Raw genomic sequence first — 15,079 nt, 5'->3', positions numbered from 1 at the left:
TTTTCCGGCGTCTGTGTCGGTGGTGAACATGGCGCATAAAGTGACGCAAATTTCGTCAATAAGTGATGTCGACAAACAGAGACTAACACATATAAAATCAAGTACAGAAGGTGAATCACGGGGGAGTATCGTCGCAATATTAAAGCTTTGCTTCACCAGAAATGGTTGATTCGTCCTCTATTCATCGGAATTTTGAACGTCCTCGGTGACGATCGAAGACACGTGTAATATACAATCGAGGTAGATCCTGTTCTCGACGGTGCACGCAACGCCCGGCCGGATCTTGAACATTCCGTGCGGGCCCAGCGTCAGCTCGCTTTCTTCCTGCATCCTGACCTTGAGCTTGCCGCTCGCCAGGGAGCAGATTCGCGTCGTCGCGCTGTCGCGGTCAAAGGTGCGTCTTGTCCCCGGACGTATGACGTCGACGTGAAATGAGATGCCGTCAGCCACGGCGACCGATGAGCCGTTGCTGCCAAAGAGGTAGGCATTCGAAAATGCGATGCTATCACCGTTGTCCTTTTGAGACCTTATCCGGCCAGGGCCCACCTCCCAATCCTCCATTTCTAAAGCTTCCGCCGGTGTTTGTGTCTGCATGTTTCCGGGAGCCCGATCGGTCGATATGGCCGGCGAAGGCCGATTAGTGGTGACTGTAGATGACGAAAATCTAGTGGTCATCCCATGTCGTTCTGTGATCGCTGGCGCAGAGCTTGTTGGCTTGTTGTTCGATGTTTCATGCTGCCCAATGCTTGTGGCCTGCGGAGTAGGTTGCTGCGCTCCCGGTGCAGGGTTTGTTCTTCTCATTGAGGGCTGCACCGACTGTGATTGCCCCGACGTACTACTGAACACTCCTGAAATATACGTTGGCAATGGCGTCCGAGCCGGTATTATATGTGCTGGGACATTTGTGGCAGCTGGTGAGGCAGCAGGGCCGATGCTTTGCTCCACCCTGTAATTGAGCAAGAATGGCCTGTTCCTAAGATAGCCCATCAAAGTGCATTTGCATTGCGTTTGATAGCCATGGTACCAGCAGTTGGAGCAGCTGACAATATTTTGATTTTGCACCACGCGCGACATGACAATGCAACCCTCAAAGGGCCCTTTTTGAGCCTGGCACCTTGAACAAGATATAGGTGGATATTCACCGGTGAGGTGCATTATCAAGGCTGTGATATCTCTGGGAAGGCTCTCAAAGTAGCCATTCTTCCACGCCTGGTTCCACCGTATGTCCCGGAGCCTGGGCAAACCAATAAAATCGAGGACATGTCCAGTTACAGGCGGCAGCGGCGTCTGACGCATGAATTCCTTTATGTAATCCCACATTTTGTCGGCATTTCCGGGTATTGGCGTTTTGAAGTCACGGTTGTCATCCAACTGCATATTTGGCGTCTTCCCTTTCGACCGCACCTGGGGAGAGTCAGTACGCAGTGGTACGAGCCCCAATGAATGTGGGTTGGGTGAAATAATCCTGTTAGGGTGTTGAGGATAAACGATGCCTGCGTTGGGGTCTACTCGTTTCCTATAGACGGGGACTTCGTTGTTGGTCCCATTAATCACAGGCGCCACGGGTGGCAGCAGCGATTCTGATGGTAGTGTCGAGAGAGTGCTAGCCGCCCCGTTCCCAGGGCCCAGAGGCGCATGCACACTCGGGACTTCCATTGGCGCCGTGTTACCAGGTTCTTGTGTGATTACCACTGCTGGGAGGCCTCTCTCGCTTAGCAACTGTTCTGCATATGTACCCACGACCGTAAATGTCCCATCTCTGTTGTCATTTAACAGAGACTTGCGGTGTCTCTACGTAGGTCTATCAGCAATTTTCCATACATTTTTATACATGTATAGAGTTCATAGAGAAACAAGAAATGTGCGTTCTGTTTTCATTTAAAAAAAACTTACAATAAAATGACCTCCAAGGGCTTGCCGACTGGCACAGAGCCGTCTACAATCGCGAACCGGACATATCCATGGGTAGGAAGGGTTGTTCCACAGGGCGTATCCTTCAGGTATCAGCGCGCCAAAAGTGCTGTCCAACTGACCGTTGGAATCTGAAGAATGTCAGCAACGTATACAAAGAGAAGGAAAGAAAAAAAGAGAATAAGCTTGATAGCCAGCTAGACAAGATCTGGGAAACAGCTGCAGGGCATAATTCAAGTACCTCGCCAGAGCCTGTACGACCTTTCCGGGTTGACCATTTTGATGCTCCAGATATTGCTCACGTCGGTGTAATGCATGATGGGCGTGTGCCAGCGTGGAGGAGCTTTTTGGCTGGGATCAGGATGCCACAAGACAGACTCAAGCTCGGGCTCAGCGACAGTAGTAGATGCATCCTTTTCCACAATCTCAAGGGAGGAATCATGCTCGTCTTCGCTTGATTCCGTTCCATCACTTATTACAGTAGCCGCAGCTGGTTCAGCGCTTGACGTTCCTGAAGGACCTCTACGACCAGAGCCCTGTGCGATGAGATCTGCTGCCCATTCGTCAACCTTCAACTCTGGGTCTGTAGCTTCCGAATTCGAATGCGAGCCTGGAGCCACGCGTTGCCTCTTTGTAGGGCCATTCTCCCACTCATCTGCTACTGGTCGCTTGGCTTCCCCAGAGAGATGTTGCATGTTGACGGCTTGGCCTCTCTAGCCTCAGTAGTAGGGGCAAAAGCCACCCGCCGCCCTATTCAGTTGTCGCCAACCCGGGGTATTCTGTACTTCTTTTCCTTCCTCGTCACCCGGCACCCCAGATATCCTGAATCGGTTGAAACAAACAGATTATGATGGAAACATCTGATACCCACGATTACTTTATTGATGCCTTGAGCGGCTCCGCCTGAAGGGGAAAAGGAAGAAAAAAAAAAAGCAACGCTATTTGGATGGCTTTATGTCGTTGGGTACAGTCCCAAATGGTGATTGAGAAAACCGCATCCAGAGTCGCGCTTCAATTGCGCGTTTGGCACAAAATTCGCCATGACGCACGTGCCACTTGACGAAATACGTCTTGCCGGCAAGCCGGCTTAGGGTCGCAAACTAGGTACATACCTAGGTACCAGGTACCTTAGGTAAGCAAGCTTGCTAAAGGGTGGGTAGGGTAGGAGAAGTAAATCGAACGGGACGGTCCGGCGGCTTGCAAATTATAATTGTCAAGAGTTCGATTGACAACAATAACGACATACTCAGGCCATATCAAAGTTAAGAGTAAGGTGCCTGCCTGACCATCCGAACTTTGAATGCGCATATTGCCGATACGGTTGTCCGGAAGGTCCTGGTCGGCCAGGCGGAAAGCCGAGCAGGACCGAGTTGCTGACTAACCCCCGTTGAATCAACGCTGCCGGTCTATAGAACCTTGTGAGGAGGTATGTATTAATACCTCCAGTACCTAGCTCAGGTCAGTACCTAGGAAGGTAAGGTAGGTAAGTAATGGTGCAATGCGTTTTGTCAAACAAACTCTCGCAAAATAAAACTTGCCGCCAGTTTCATACACATAACGCAAGTCGGAAACAGTTCGTGACATTCACATCCCCTAACAAGGCAGACCCATCGACCCCAAACGCAGCAACGACTATTTCTGCGGACGCTCACACCGTCACATACGAAAAAAAGACCATAGGAGTTAAGTGTATGCGCTCTAATTTTGGAGATGGCTCATCAAATCGGCAGTTGTACATTTTCATATGACAGTTGCTAACGTCGTAATTAGTACGTAGAACCTTTCTGGATGAATGATTCGCAAATGTCCAGTTGCCTGAGAACCACAGCATGCATTTCCGTGTTGATCGATTCTGTTACAGATCAGATTATTATGTGTTAATAATTGCTTGTTGCTCAGACACCTCCACGTAAGGTTGAACAGTGTTTTCCCCAGATCAGGACATATTACGTAGCAATACATTTCCTCTATTCCTCTTGGTCGGTTCGACATCGAGAATATTTTTCGGCGTTTCTCGGGATCCGCACACAAAGCAAACAAACCTAGGGACAAAGTAGACCACTTTTTGCCCACTGCTGGGCACTGGAGGCTCTCTATTCTTGGGCCTCGCCTCAATGGCAACGGCACAACGGCGGTGCTCGCGTCGATCCGCGTGAAAGAACAGTTTTAGCATCTCATTTAATACCACAATCCTTAGATTCGTGCATGTTGCCCCTTGACGCCAAGCCCAACGGAATGGCCTGAAAGGGAAAAGGCATGATATTTGAAGCGTTGGACATTGGTGGGGGCGCTCCTCTTGAGCCTCCACTTGATCCACGTTTTTAGTGGTTCACCTTCCCAAAATTGTACGGGGGGGGGGGATCGCAGCGAGGTGATCTTTCTGGTCAGGCCCGCAGGGGTGGATGTTGCGTCAAGTTCCTGACCGAGATGAAACGGCAAGGACGACCAACTTCTCTTTCTTTTCTTATCTTGGCATCTCTCAATTCGATAATTTTCGCTTGAGTTTTTGGAGGCAAGTCCAACCGGACAGGCCAGGAAAAATGACAGTGACATGACAGAAAACACCAAAGCCCGCCCCCCAAAATATTGAGCGCCCGCGGCGGCCGGGCAGAGCCCAGCTTCACAACGGCCGGCAAGCCTGATGTGGCTGGCGATCCTGGCCCCTGCGGCTGCTTGAGCGGACAGCCTTGATCTTCTGACAATCTACGGCTCATCCCGCCTTGGGACGTCCGATTTTGTTAGCGCACTCCCTTGACCATCTGTTGTCTACAATTTGCAGCACAAACAAGTGCGACGACATAAAGTTGCCGTCCAGTCCGTCTTGCAACCACATACTAGTTAATGGCTACGATTCATCGAATTTTGAAGAAAAGCTTACTTTTAGGTATATGCCAAAAGAAGAACCCGGCGAAACTAAAACAGAGGATTTTCTTACGAAGGGTTAGAAAAGTACTTATTTTATCGTCTTTTTGCATTGAAAATGCATTGGTTTCAAGAGAAATGCCTCTATTGTTTCCGCTGCTGTTGTTTGCAACACCCATGTACAATTGTAGCAATTTCCCTGGTCTCCTTCATGGTCTACCTACCTACCTAGGTAGGTAGGTTCACACCGTTATATGTGGGCTGCCACGCATTGGGTTGTCAATGAGGGTCAATGATCTACGAAACAAGGCTCTGCGGTTTCACAACGATTGCCAGAGTAAGTACTGCCGGCAGATTGCCGATTTTACCGGTCACCTTAGCCTATCAAGATAAATCCTGGTTGCGATGAAAATCCCCCGTCATCGCTCGCCTATTTGTCGTCCCTCGTCATTTCAAATATCAAACGAATCCGGCTGCCAACAAGAATACAATACAGTAAATGGAACAAATTACAGCTTGGAAATATCACATGCACCAGAGACAAAGAAAAAAAAGAAAGAAAGAAAAAAACGGAGATGATGAACAGCAGAAATCCTAAAAAGCTAAAAACCTAAAAGTAAAAATTTCATTCAATTGCCACTGATGTAACAGATGGTTTAGCCGCCTTGCCGCCTACCCTTCCCAACAACGTCGCAGGTGCCTGGCATAATGCATCCAAAACTCCATCTCGGGCGCGCGCGCAGCGAACGAGATTCAATTAGGAACGGACCACACCGTTACCACCAATCAACCTCTCAAACTGCCATCGAGATTCTCCACCATCGTGCCACTCACATTCGACAGAGGCCCACAAGTTTGGCCGCTTTTGGCAACATCTGTTCACTGAACGGCCACTCCATGTTCTTTGGTGGAGCACATGTCCTCAACACCCCTTTGCTCTTTTTTTTTGGTTTTATTTTGTTGTTGCTTTTTTTGAGTTTGGGGCAACGAAGGATACATTCTCCTGGCTGGCCCGTCAACCTGTTGCCATTCCGAGGATTCATACTGGAAGTCTGCCTGTTTAGGTGCGTATCCAAAGTGGTTGATGTACCTGCTTGTCCCGTAAACTGGGGGGCAGTGGTTTGAGCGGACTAACTGTGCACACACAAACGCGCCCTACAAGCGCTCAAGAAATCTTTCCCCATTGTTACCAGCTCCATGACTCGATAATGTTGACGGACTCCGAGCTTTATTGTTGCTTGTTCATGTACCCGTCAGATCGGAAAGCAAATAATTTTGACAATCGCGTACTGTATAAGATAGACACTGGTTATTATTGTGCAACTAACTATCAGTCAAGCGTCAAGCCAAGCAAGCTAGTCGCCCATCGCCATGCTCCGACTATCTCGTTTCCACATCCCCTTTCATTACTGCATTCCCTGCATGTAATCAGGTGTATGCGTAGTTGTGTACATACATACTGTAAGCAGATACTGTACCATACTTATTGCCTTCGCTGTAACCCTTCCATGTACCAAACCACATCACATTATCCCTGTGTTCGCCCCATCAGGGATGTGCAGGGGGATTTACCCGTTTGCAAACATCCACTTCCTCTTTGTTCCTGCAGCCAACCATGGGATTGTTAGATACGTAGTGAGAACCTGGTATGGATGGGCCTTGTGAGAGGGTCCCCTTCCCCTTTCTCCTCCTCCACTCCGATGCGACAAGCTACGTGCAAGAGGTTTGGTCTGGCTACCCATTAGCAGCCATTACCGGCCCTACCATAACTAATGTCCACTTCATCTCAAAAAAAAAAAAAAAAAAAAAAACATCTCCATCCATGCCCGTCTCCTCGGGGAAAGCAATACCCCCTGTAACCATGCTCGCGTGCGTCCCTGAGGAAAGGAGCCGCAGTCCAGGGGGGCACCGTCTTGGAAAACCTCCGTAGACCTATTCTATAAATCTTGCACATCCCATCTTTGCCAGTCACTTACATCCAGAAGTTGTTTCTCATCCACAGACAACCCTAATCGGAGACTCTTTCTTTCTTGTTTGTATTATTCTCCTTGACGGTGATTCATTTCGACTAACAGGCTGTGCCTACCCTTTTTTTTCAACACATTCCTTCGACTTACCTTTTGAGAGTCTCTTTTTTGTTTTTTTTTCCTCTCCACACAACCTGTCAAGATGCTCTCCCAGACACTCTTCTTTGCCGCCCTGGCCGCTCTGGCCAACGCTCACTCGGTCATCCTCAACGCCCAAGGTGAGCAGGGCTCTCCTGCCTCGGTCGGCTTCAAGGTAATTCCTGAGATCGCCCGTAATTGCGTAAGCATCAGCCCTTGCCAGCAGGACACCCCCATCATCAGGGAGGCCGAGATCAAGGCCAACATCGCCAGTAAGTAACATCACATGAACAGCTAAATTCGAGAATATGCAAACAAAGACCTCTGATATTAACAAATCATTCTTTCCCCTGTAGACTTCTGCGGTAGGACGCAGCTGAACGGCAACATCGATGCGGGTGAGGAGAGCGAGAACGCTCTCGCCGCCAAGAAGGTCACCGCGGTCAAGCCTGGTACCGTGATCTCCATGACCATCCACCAGGTCAACGCCGACGGCGCCGGACCTTACATCTGCGATCTGGACGAGGCCAGCAACGTCGGTGCAAACCTCAAGAACCTGAGCGTCACGGACAACGTCCCCGGCGCCAACGGTCTGTCCCAGGTCCGCGCCCAGCAGTTCGTCATGAAGATCACCATGCCCCAGGACCTCAACTGCATCGGCGGTTCCACCGGAAACCTCTGCACCGTCCGCTGCCGCAACACCGCCCAGGCCGGTCCCTTCGGTGGCTGCATCGCCGTCCAACAGGCCGACAAGAAGGGCAACGTCAACACCCCCCAGAACATCAAGACCGCCAGCAGTAAGAAGGCCAACGAGGCTCAGACCAAGCAGAACAACAAGGACCTCAAGGATGCCAACGCATTCCTCGCTAAGCAGAATTCCGCCGAGGGAAAGAAGCAACTCGCCGAGGTCGAGTCCATCGCCCCCGAGAAAATTGTCAAGGCGGACTTCCCCTCCATCAACACCAACGGTGGCATCGAGGAGAACGGCGCTGGCGGCGCTGCCAAGAACAACAACAACAACGCCAAGAACAAGAACAACAACAAGAACAACGCCAAGAACAAGAACAACAAGAACCGCCGCAGCCTTGGCCGCTTCGCCAAGATCTTCAACGCTTAGACTGACGGTTTTTTGGATCTTTGCGAGTGGTAATTAGCCTGTCTTGGAGAGTTTATAGCACAAAATACCTGTTAGAAGTGCCATCTTCCCTTTCCATGCAGACCTCGGTCCCGCACCGCCGCCCACAGGCTCTGTTTGTTCTTTTCTTGCTCTTGGAGGAGTAGTATCCTTCCTTTCGTCATGTATCTAAAACTATGAAAGCGTTGATATCTTACTCGTTTCAAATTTTTCTTGCTTTTTTTCTTTTTTTGTTGGGTTCTACTATATTTCCTTGGGCTTGTTCTGGTTTTTTTGGAGGGTTTCGTTCCCATGGGCACCCCGAAGTGCTTTAGGAGCGCTTCACCTTTGATGTATATCGTATATACAACAGTAAATATCTTGTGTTTCAGGGAAACAAAGCCTAATAATTGCGTCCTTTGCTCACTGCATTGCATTGTCATTGTCGTTGTAAATATCGGATGGGGATTGCTAATAGCGAATGAAAGTTATGTAAATCCCGCCTTGGTTTTCCCCCCACAGCGCTCTACCTTGCTATTTTTTTTTCGGCATATCATATTCTCCACTAATTACCTGACATGTTTCGAACGCTGTGGCTGGGCTTCTCGTGTCTTTTTTTTTTTTTTTTTTTTTTTTTTTTTAATCCGGCCATGGTTTGACCTGACAAAGAACAAACATGCGGAAAAAAACAACAACAACAACAGGACACAGCCTACGGTGAGATGAAACAAATCCACCCGCCCCTCCTTCCCGACCGAAAGGACCCAACCGCATGTCATATCCCATAATCATTTGTCCAGTTGTCCGACAAATTCAGTCGGACATGTCGCGAGGGGTGGGGAGAGGCCGGTCAGGTTGCCTATTATAGACGTGCTCTGAAACAAAATGAAGGGGCGGAATATAAAAAATCCCAACTTCTCAACTCGGCCGAACAGGGGGGAAAAAAAGAGAAAACCAAAATCTAGTCAGAATCCCAGGACTTGTTCATAGACAGGGCTAGACATGAAGTCTTGGCATCAATGGGCGAGGACGGGAAAGAAAAGAGAGAAAAAAAGAGATGACAGCCGGAAACAGGGGGCGTAGCGAAGACGAGGTTTAATTTGTTCTTTCTTGTTGCTCATGTTTCCATTCATGCATTCGCACGTCTTTTTTTTCACCCTGTTACTTCGCGAGAAGCGCTCGCATCGTATCCAATCGGTATTGGAACTTATACAAGGCAAAGGGTGTATATATCGAACGAGGTTGACTTATTCGGGCCTCGCGTTTACGAAATTCGCTACAACTCTTGTGCAATCACCCTTTACGGTAGGCTATCACCTTGTAGACCTAGCACAGGGAGCCATGGTACAGAACAATAATCATGCAGCACCTGCCTACCTACCTAGGCAAGTAAGTAGTCATTCTCTTCATTGCAGTTGTTTCCAAGTATGTTGCGCTGCAAGGTAAACAATCGTGCTCAGTTATTATTATATGTACCATGTGTATCAAAGTGGAAGCATAACAGCCAATATGCTGGTGGTGGTCTACACGCTCAACAACTCCATCATCCCAGTCGTACCATCCATCCCCTGTTCCGCCACGCAGAAAAATATACACATAATACTTGGTCATGATACAAAGAATTGGTCAGCCATCTAGCAAAACATCTCCCGTTCTTCATTGGAGCATCGTACAGTAATGTCCTATGAGGCCAACAAGCCAAGCCACTGCCGTCTTCACAGCTGTTCAATCGCCCTCAAAAGGACATCGATTCCCCTATCCTTCACTTCATATTCCTGCTCATCATCATCCCGAAGCAGGCTCGCCACATCACTCAAAATACCAAGCGGTATGTAACAGCCTGTCTTGGCTCTGTCGAGACTCTCCTTGAGCCGGCTTGTGTGCTCCCACTCCTTGGCAGCAACTTCGGCCCGCTCAATGACGCGGTCGCTGATGCCGCACATGGCGGCGCAGTGCATACCGAAGGAGCCCTCGGCGACACCGTCCTCAAGCCGGTACAGGAACGTCACCCGGCGCTTGGCGTCGTCCACCTGGATTTGCATTCGCTTGGCTCTAATCTCCGGGTGGTTCTCGAATTCGGTCGCGAGCGAGTGGTAATGCGTTGCAAAGAAGCCAACACAGCCAATATGCGACGCTACATGGTGCAGCACCGCCTGGGCCACGGCCACGCCATCGTAAGAGGAAGTACCACGTCCAAGCTCGTCAAGAATGACAAGAGAGCGGGGTGTGGCTTCAGACAGGATCTTCTTGGTCTCAGATAATTCGACGAAGAACGTAGACTGTGCAGCAAAGATGTTGTCGTTTGCCCCGAGTCTGGACATGATACGGTCCACAGGGGTGAGCCGAGCTGAAACCGCCGGCACGTAGCACCCAATCTGGGCCATTATGACGGCAATACAGGACTGAGCCGCAAGTTAGTAATGAGTTCTCTGATACTTGGAGCCAGTGCTGGTAACTTAAAACATAGAGAGATATAAATAGAACACTTACCATTCGGAGAACCGTAGACTTTCCGGCGGCGTTTGCTCCAGTAAGCAGATTGATGTTGGCATCATCACCGCCCAACTTGATATCGTTCGGTATAAAATCGTCGACAGTGTTAAGCATGCAAGGATGGCGGAGCTCTTCAAACTCCACCACGCTACGCTCATGGTCAACAAAGGTAGGTCTGCAGCTCGGCTCGCCCAAAGACGACGAAGCTTTGGCCAGGCAGATCAGGCAGTCGAGTTGCGAGATGATGCGGATGGCCTGGATCCATATCGCATAATCAACGTCGAACCGCTTGAAGAAGCGAGCAGCAACGTCCTTGACTATCTGGGAGTGTGTTTCTTCGGCCTCTTGCAGCTCACGAACCAGCTCGTCCAACTCACGGAAATAGTAGCGCTTGACAGCGGATGTAGCCGACATCTGCCTCCAGTCCTTGGGCACCTTTGTGGATTTAGGTGCCTCGATTTGGTAGATCTCTTTGCCGACGTCGGTGAACTTGAGGCTCTTGCACTTCAAGGCCGCCTTCTGCTTGTCAAGCAATGACTGCAGATCTTTCTTGATGCGCACGATATTGTCGGCGCTTTCGTCAAAGTCTTCTTCGATTCCTCGTTCCGGTATGAGCAACTTCTCGTCGCGTACCTTTTTGCGATCAAAAGCACTCTTCCAGAATGTCAAAGGCTCCTTCAGATCAAGCATCGAGGAAATCAAGCGGTCCACCAGTCCGTTGCCACCGCCAAACGCACTAAGCATAGACATGGCATACTCTATCTGCTCAAACCCCTCGAGGACGCGAACAAAGTCCTCAGCTTTGCACACGCCAGCATGGATCCTAGATATCAGCCGTTCCAAATCAGGCATCTTAGACATGAGCGAAGAAAACTGCTCCAGGATGCTACGGTCGGCGTTGAGCATGTCGACCGCATCGAGGCGTTCGTTGATCTTTTTTATGTTGCAGAGCGGATGGCAAACCCACTGGCGGAACAGTCGCTTACCGAAGGGTGTGATGCATCGGTTAAGCAGGTTGAAGAGTGTGCCTTCCGGACCGCCATTCACACTGTTTGAAAACACCTCGAGGTTTATGAGCGACTGCCCGTCCAGGACGAGTGTTCCGTCCCGGTGAATTGGGTTGTACCACTCAAAGTTCCCTTGGGACAGGAGACTGCGCTCTAGCTTTAATACTCGAAGATAGTGGACCAGAGCACCCATGGCAGACATCAAGAGGTCCTTGTCTCGCGACTTGTCCAGTGCCTCGGGCCAAACCTCAGTCTCGTCCCCACCATCAGCCACCTTGAAGTAGTCACCGCAGCTCAATTCTCGCCTCGTAGTTTCAGGATCCAAAAACTCCGAGTCCGGCTTTAGATAGTTCCAGATAGTCGTCGGAGAAGTGTTGTTCTTGAGTATCCTCAACGCCTTGGTAGAGATGTTTGACTTTTCCAGGAGAAGCTCCCGTGGTGAGGTTTGGGCGACAAAAGTCTCAAACTTGGTCAAGTCGACGTCATCCTCGAACTGAGAAATAAAAAACTGGCCAGTTGCTGCATCCACAAAGGCGATGCCGAAAGCAGGGTGGTTGTTGATGGTGGACTCCTTGATGGCCACGCAAAAGGTTGCCATGTCATCCTGGAGCATGCTACCCTCGACTAAAGTTCCTCCAGTGAGAATGCAAGCCAGCTCTCGCCGGATGATCTTGTCTTCCTTTTTGTTCTTCTTGTCGCCTCCCCGCTCGCGCATCTCCTTGCCGAGGGCAGACTCCATCTGATCAACACGAGCAACCTTGTAACCTTTGGCCACAAATTGGTTGACCCAAATGTCGAGAGAGGCTTCAGGGACACCCACCATGCGCATGTTGACTCGGTCAGTAAGCTTCAAGTCAAAGAGCTGGTGGCCGATTGTAGCATCATTCTCGTAAAGCTCATAGAATTTGCCCTTCTTGAAGAATACGACTGTATCCCAGAGTTTCTGCTTGATTTCCCAGTACTGCTTCTCAAACGGGGAAAACTTGTTCCATGCCATCGGTGGTATGAAGATGGTAGACTTGTCAAAGTCGGGGTGGTCAGGTGAGTGCCGGTCCATATCCTGGATCTTAGCAAGCCACGGATACCGGTCCTCTGGTTCCTTCTTGCACGCCTTTTCCTTTGTTTTGGGCTTGCTCTTCTGGGTGGAGGAGTGCGCCGATGAGTCCTTTGTCTTTGTGGGAGGAGGAGCTGGGTTTTCTGGGTCGTAGCGCCACTGTTGAGCGGTCGACGTTTGAGGAACATCCCCAAGCACCTCATCATCATCTTCGACATCTCTAGTAGCCTCCTTGACTGGTGAAGATGACGCAGCATTCCGTTTCCTTGGTGGCCCGCTCTTGGTGTTGGCCCTTTTTCTCTTCTTCGGCCTGGAACCCGAGTCAGAGTCGTCCGAAACGACGAAGTCCGCCATATCATCTATATTGCCACAATATAAAGGTCAATGATATGTCGTTAATAACCCAAGATATTTTTTTTCCTTCTCACGTACCGTCATCGTCATCAGCCATCGCTGCATCAGGTTCAGGCCTAAAGTCGTCCCCATCGTCGTCGTCGTCGTCATCCTCGTCCTTCAGCGTAGGGCGGGCTCGACGACGTTGACTTTGTCTTGTGTTTAATGCGGTGAATACATCTTCATCCTCGTCAGAAGACTCGGCGTAGTTAACAACCTTCTTGACCTAGAGTGGAGACGGTTAGCCATGGAAGCTTGAGCAAAAGCCGGAACCCAGCACACAGTGAGTTATATGGTCACTAGCATGAGTACAAACCTTCTTGACTGGACTGCTGCTAGCAATGACCAAGTTGTTGACTGCTCGCTTGATTGTCGAAGCATCTCTGTTCTCCTGCGAGCTGCTGGGCTCAATGGCATCGCTGCTTGGCACTGGTGTGATGTTCTCGCGCGGGTGCTTATTTCTGGCGAGGGTGTTGGATTTGGTGGTCTCTTTGAGGCATGGCGAAGAGTTTGGTTCGGAGGAACGTGTAGGAAGCTTCGAGGATGCTGAAGGAGTTCCGGACTTGGCAAAGAAGCCCAAAATACTTGCTTGCTTGCCGGTGGAAGCAGCCGGAGTGGCCTTCTTTGCAGGCGTAGGTTTTGCTGGAGTCCGGGCAGTGGCGCTGGTTCCCGCCATGACGGCAAGTTTTCAAGGTGTATCTAGTGATCTAGGTTCAGTTTATATGTATAACAAGAGAGCAGTCGAATGTGTATTTTTGCTAGTCGAAGAATCGGGTTCGAATGAAAGGCTGAAAACAAAAGCTTACGGTGGGTTGTATCCCGTTCTGGGGGGTAGACAATAGAAAGTAAAGACTTGCTGCCAGCATTATGCACTCTACGCGTCCAGGTCGCGTCGCGTTGAACTTCTGGGCGTCAATTACGCGCAAGCACTTTACTTTTTAGTGGAGTTTCAGCAAATGTGGGGTCAGACTTGCCCTGTTGCTACGGAGTATTCACGGTGGACCCCGCCCGGGATCCCATCTCGTTGCCGGTGAGTAACGAGCACTCCGCGATTTACTTCGACACCCGTGGCCATCCAATGCCAGGGCAAGGAACTATTTATCTCGCAGACGCATCCTCTCTTACCTTTGATGACACTAAATCTGTATCAGTGTACCTTGGTATTCTATTCAGCCTACATCACGTCTAGCTTTGCCGCAAGGCAACCCGCATGGTGCATCAGCGAGAAGAAATAAGCACCCCACCATCACGTCATTGTTTCTTTTTTGAAAGTTGCCAGGGTGCCCATAAACAAAGCCCAACTTTAGTCGGCAACCATCACTTTTCATCTCTGAATACTTCTGTCCCCAGGGCATATCATCTCAAAGTCATCAAAGTCAAAATATGGCAGAAAACATCATGTTTCACCAATCGCAATTTATGCCGATTTACCCCGGCGCGTTCCCCTTAGCCTAGTATGCTGTTCAGAACGCCCAGTCTGCAGATGTGGACTTCACCCACTTGAGCAACACGGTATGGCTGGAATTAAACTACCGGCACTCCCGTTTGAGCGTTGAGGAGCAGCTGGACGTCGCGCTGGAAGTCGCCGACGTGATCGAGGGATTGCTAGATCAGATTGTTGAGTATACGCCCAAGAATGGAACCTTGGCCACCAAGAAGAGCGCCCTCGAGACCATGAGGAAAATATTTGAGACGACTTGTCTCAGTGGAGGCCATACTGCGCACGAGGTACGCAAAAACTGCTACGGCTGGGGCGGTAAACTGCTCGAGGTCCTCGACGTCTGCTCAGACGATGAGCTGGACGCCCTCGTGGATGATGAATTGCTGGACAAGTTTGACGGGGTCGTGGACCTCGCTATGGACCTCGGCATTCTCTATGAACTTCAGGAAGGTCTTGATATCCTTGAGGGTAATTATGACACCGATGATGAGATGAACGAGGACGACGATGGCTACGACGATTCTGATGACTATGATGATCATGACGACGGCGACAACTGTAAAAATCACGATGATCATTACAGTGATGACTACCACAGCAACACCAGCGATGACGAGTATGACGAGTATGACGACGACAAATATTGAGCTTCAATTGCCCGCACTGCACAATTGTTATGCTGCTTGAAGCCATCACCAT

General features: G+C 49.9%; 4 protein-coding genes across 4 annotated transcripts; 2 read left to right on the top strand and 2 right to left on the bottom strand.

Annotated features, from left to right (window-relative positions):
- Positions 1–98: 98 nt before the first annotated feature.
- MGG_00702 (uncharacterized protein) lies at positions 99–2,920 on the bottom strand. The gene is made up of 3 exons (XM_003718256.1): positions 2,153–2,920; positions 1,894–2,042; positions 99–1,791 (listed from the first exon to the last, which is right to left on the bottom strand). The coding sequence occupies exons 1-3, from the start codon at positions 2,604–2,606 to the stop codon at positions 178–180; spliced, it is 2,217 nt and encodes a 738-aa protein (XP_003718304.1). The 5' UTR covers positions 2,607–2,920; the 3' UTR covers positions 99–177.
- A 4,022-nt stretch (positions 2,921–6,942) lies between these two features.
- On the top strand, positions 6,943–7,995 carry MGG_00703 (MAS3 protein; the record flags this gene model as incomplete). The annotated part of the gene is made up of 2 exons (XM_003718255.1): positions 6,943–7,150; positions 7,235–7,995. The coding sequence occupies 2 exons, from the start codon at positions 6,943–6,945 to the stop codon at positions 7,993–7,995; spliced, it is 969 nt and encodes a 322-aa protein (XP_003718303.1).
- A 1,427-nt stretch (positions 7,996–9,422) lies between these two features.
- On the bottom strand, positions 9,423–13,948 carry MGG_00704 (DNA mismatch repair protein msh6). Its single transcript, XM_003718254.1, has 5 exons — positions 13,914–13,948; positions 13,256–13,813; positions 12,979–13,165; positions 10,483–12,905; positions 9,423–10,394 (listed from the first exon to the last, which is right to left on the bottom strand). The coding sequence occupies exons 2-5, from the start codon at positions 13,613–13,615 to the stop codon at positions 9,708–9,710; spliced, it is 3,657 nt and encodes a 1,218-aa protein (XP_003718302.1). The 5' UTR covers positions 13,616–13,813; positions 13,914–13,948; the 3' UTR covers positions 9,423–9,707.
- Positions 13,949–14,322: 374 nt separating this feature from the next.
- On the top strand, positions 14,323–15,027 carry MGG_00705 (uncharacterized protein; the record flags this gene model as incomplete). Its single annotated transcript, XM_003718253.1, has 2 exons — positions 14,323–14,393; positions 14,490–15,027. 2 exons carry the CDS (start codon positions 14,323–14,325, stop codon positions 15,025–15,027), a joined length of 609 nt encoding a protein of 202 aa, XP_003718301.1.
- Between the last annotated feature and the right edge of the window lie 52 nt (positions 15,028–15,079).

This window comes from Pyricularia oryzae, chromosome 5 (genome assembly GCF_000002495.2).
Source record: "Pyricularia oryzae 70-15 chromosome 5, whole genome shotgun sequence".
Classification (NCBI taxonomy): Eukaryota; Fungi; Ascomycota; class Sordariomycetes; order Magnaporthales; family Pyriculariaceae; genus Pyricularia; species Pyricularia oryzae.
This window is presented reverse-complemented; position numbering and strand designations above follow the sequence as displayed.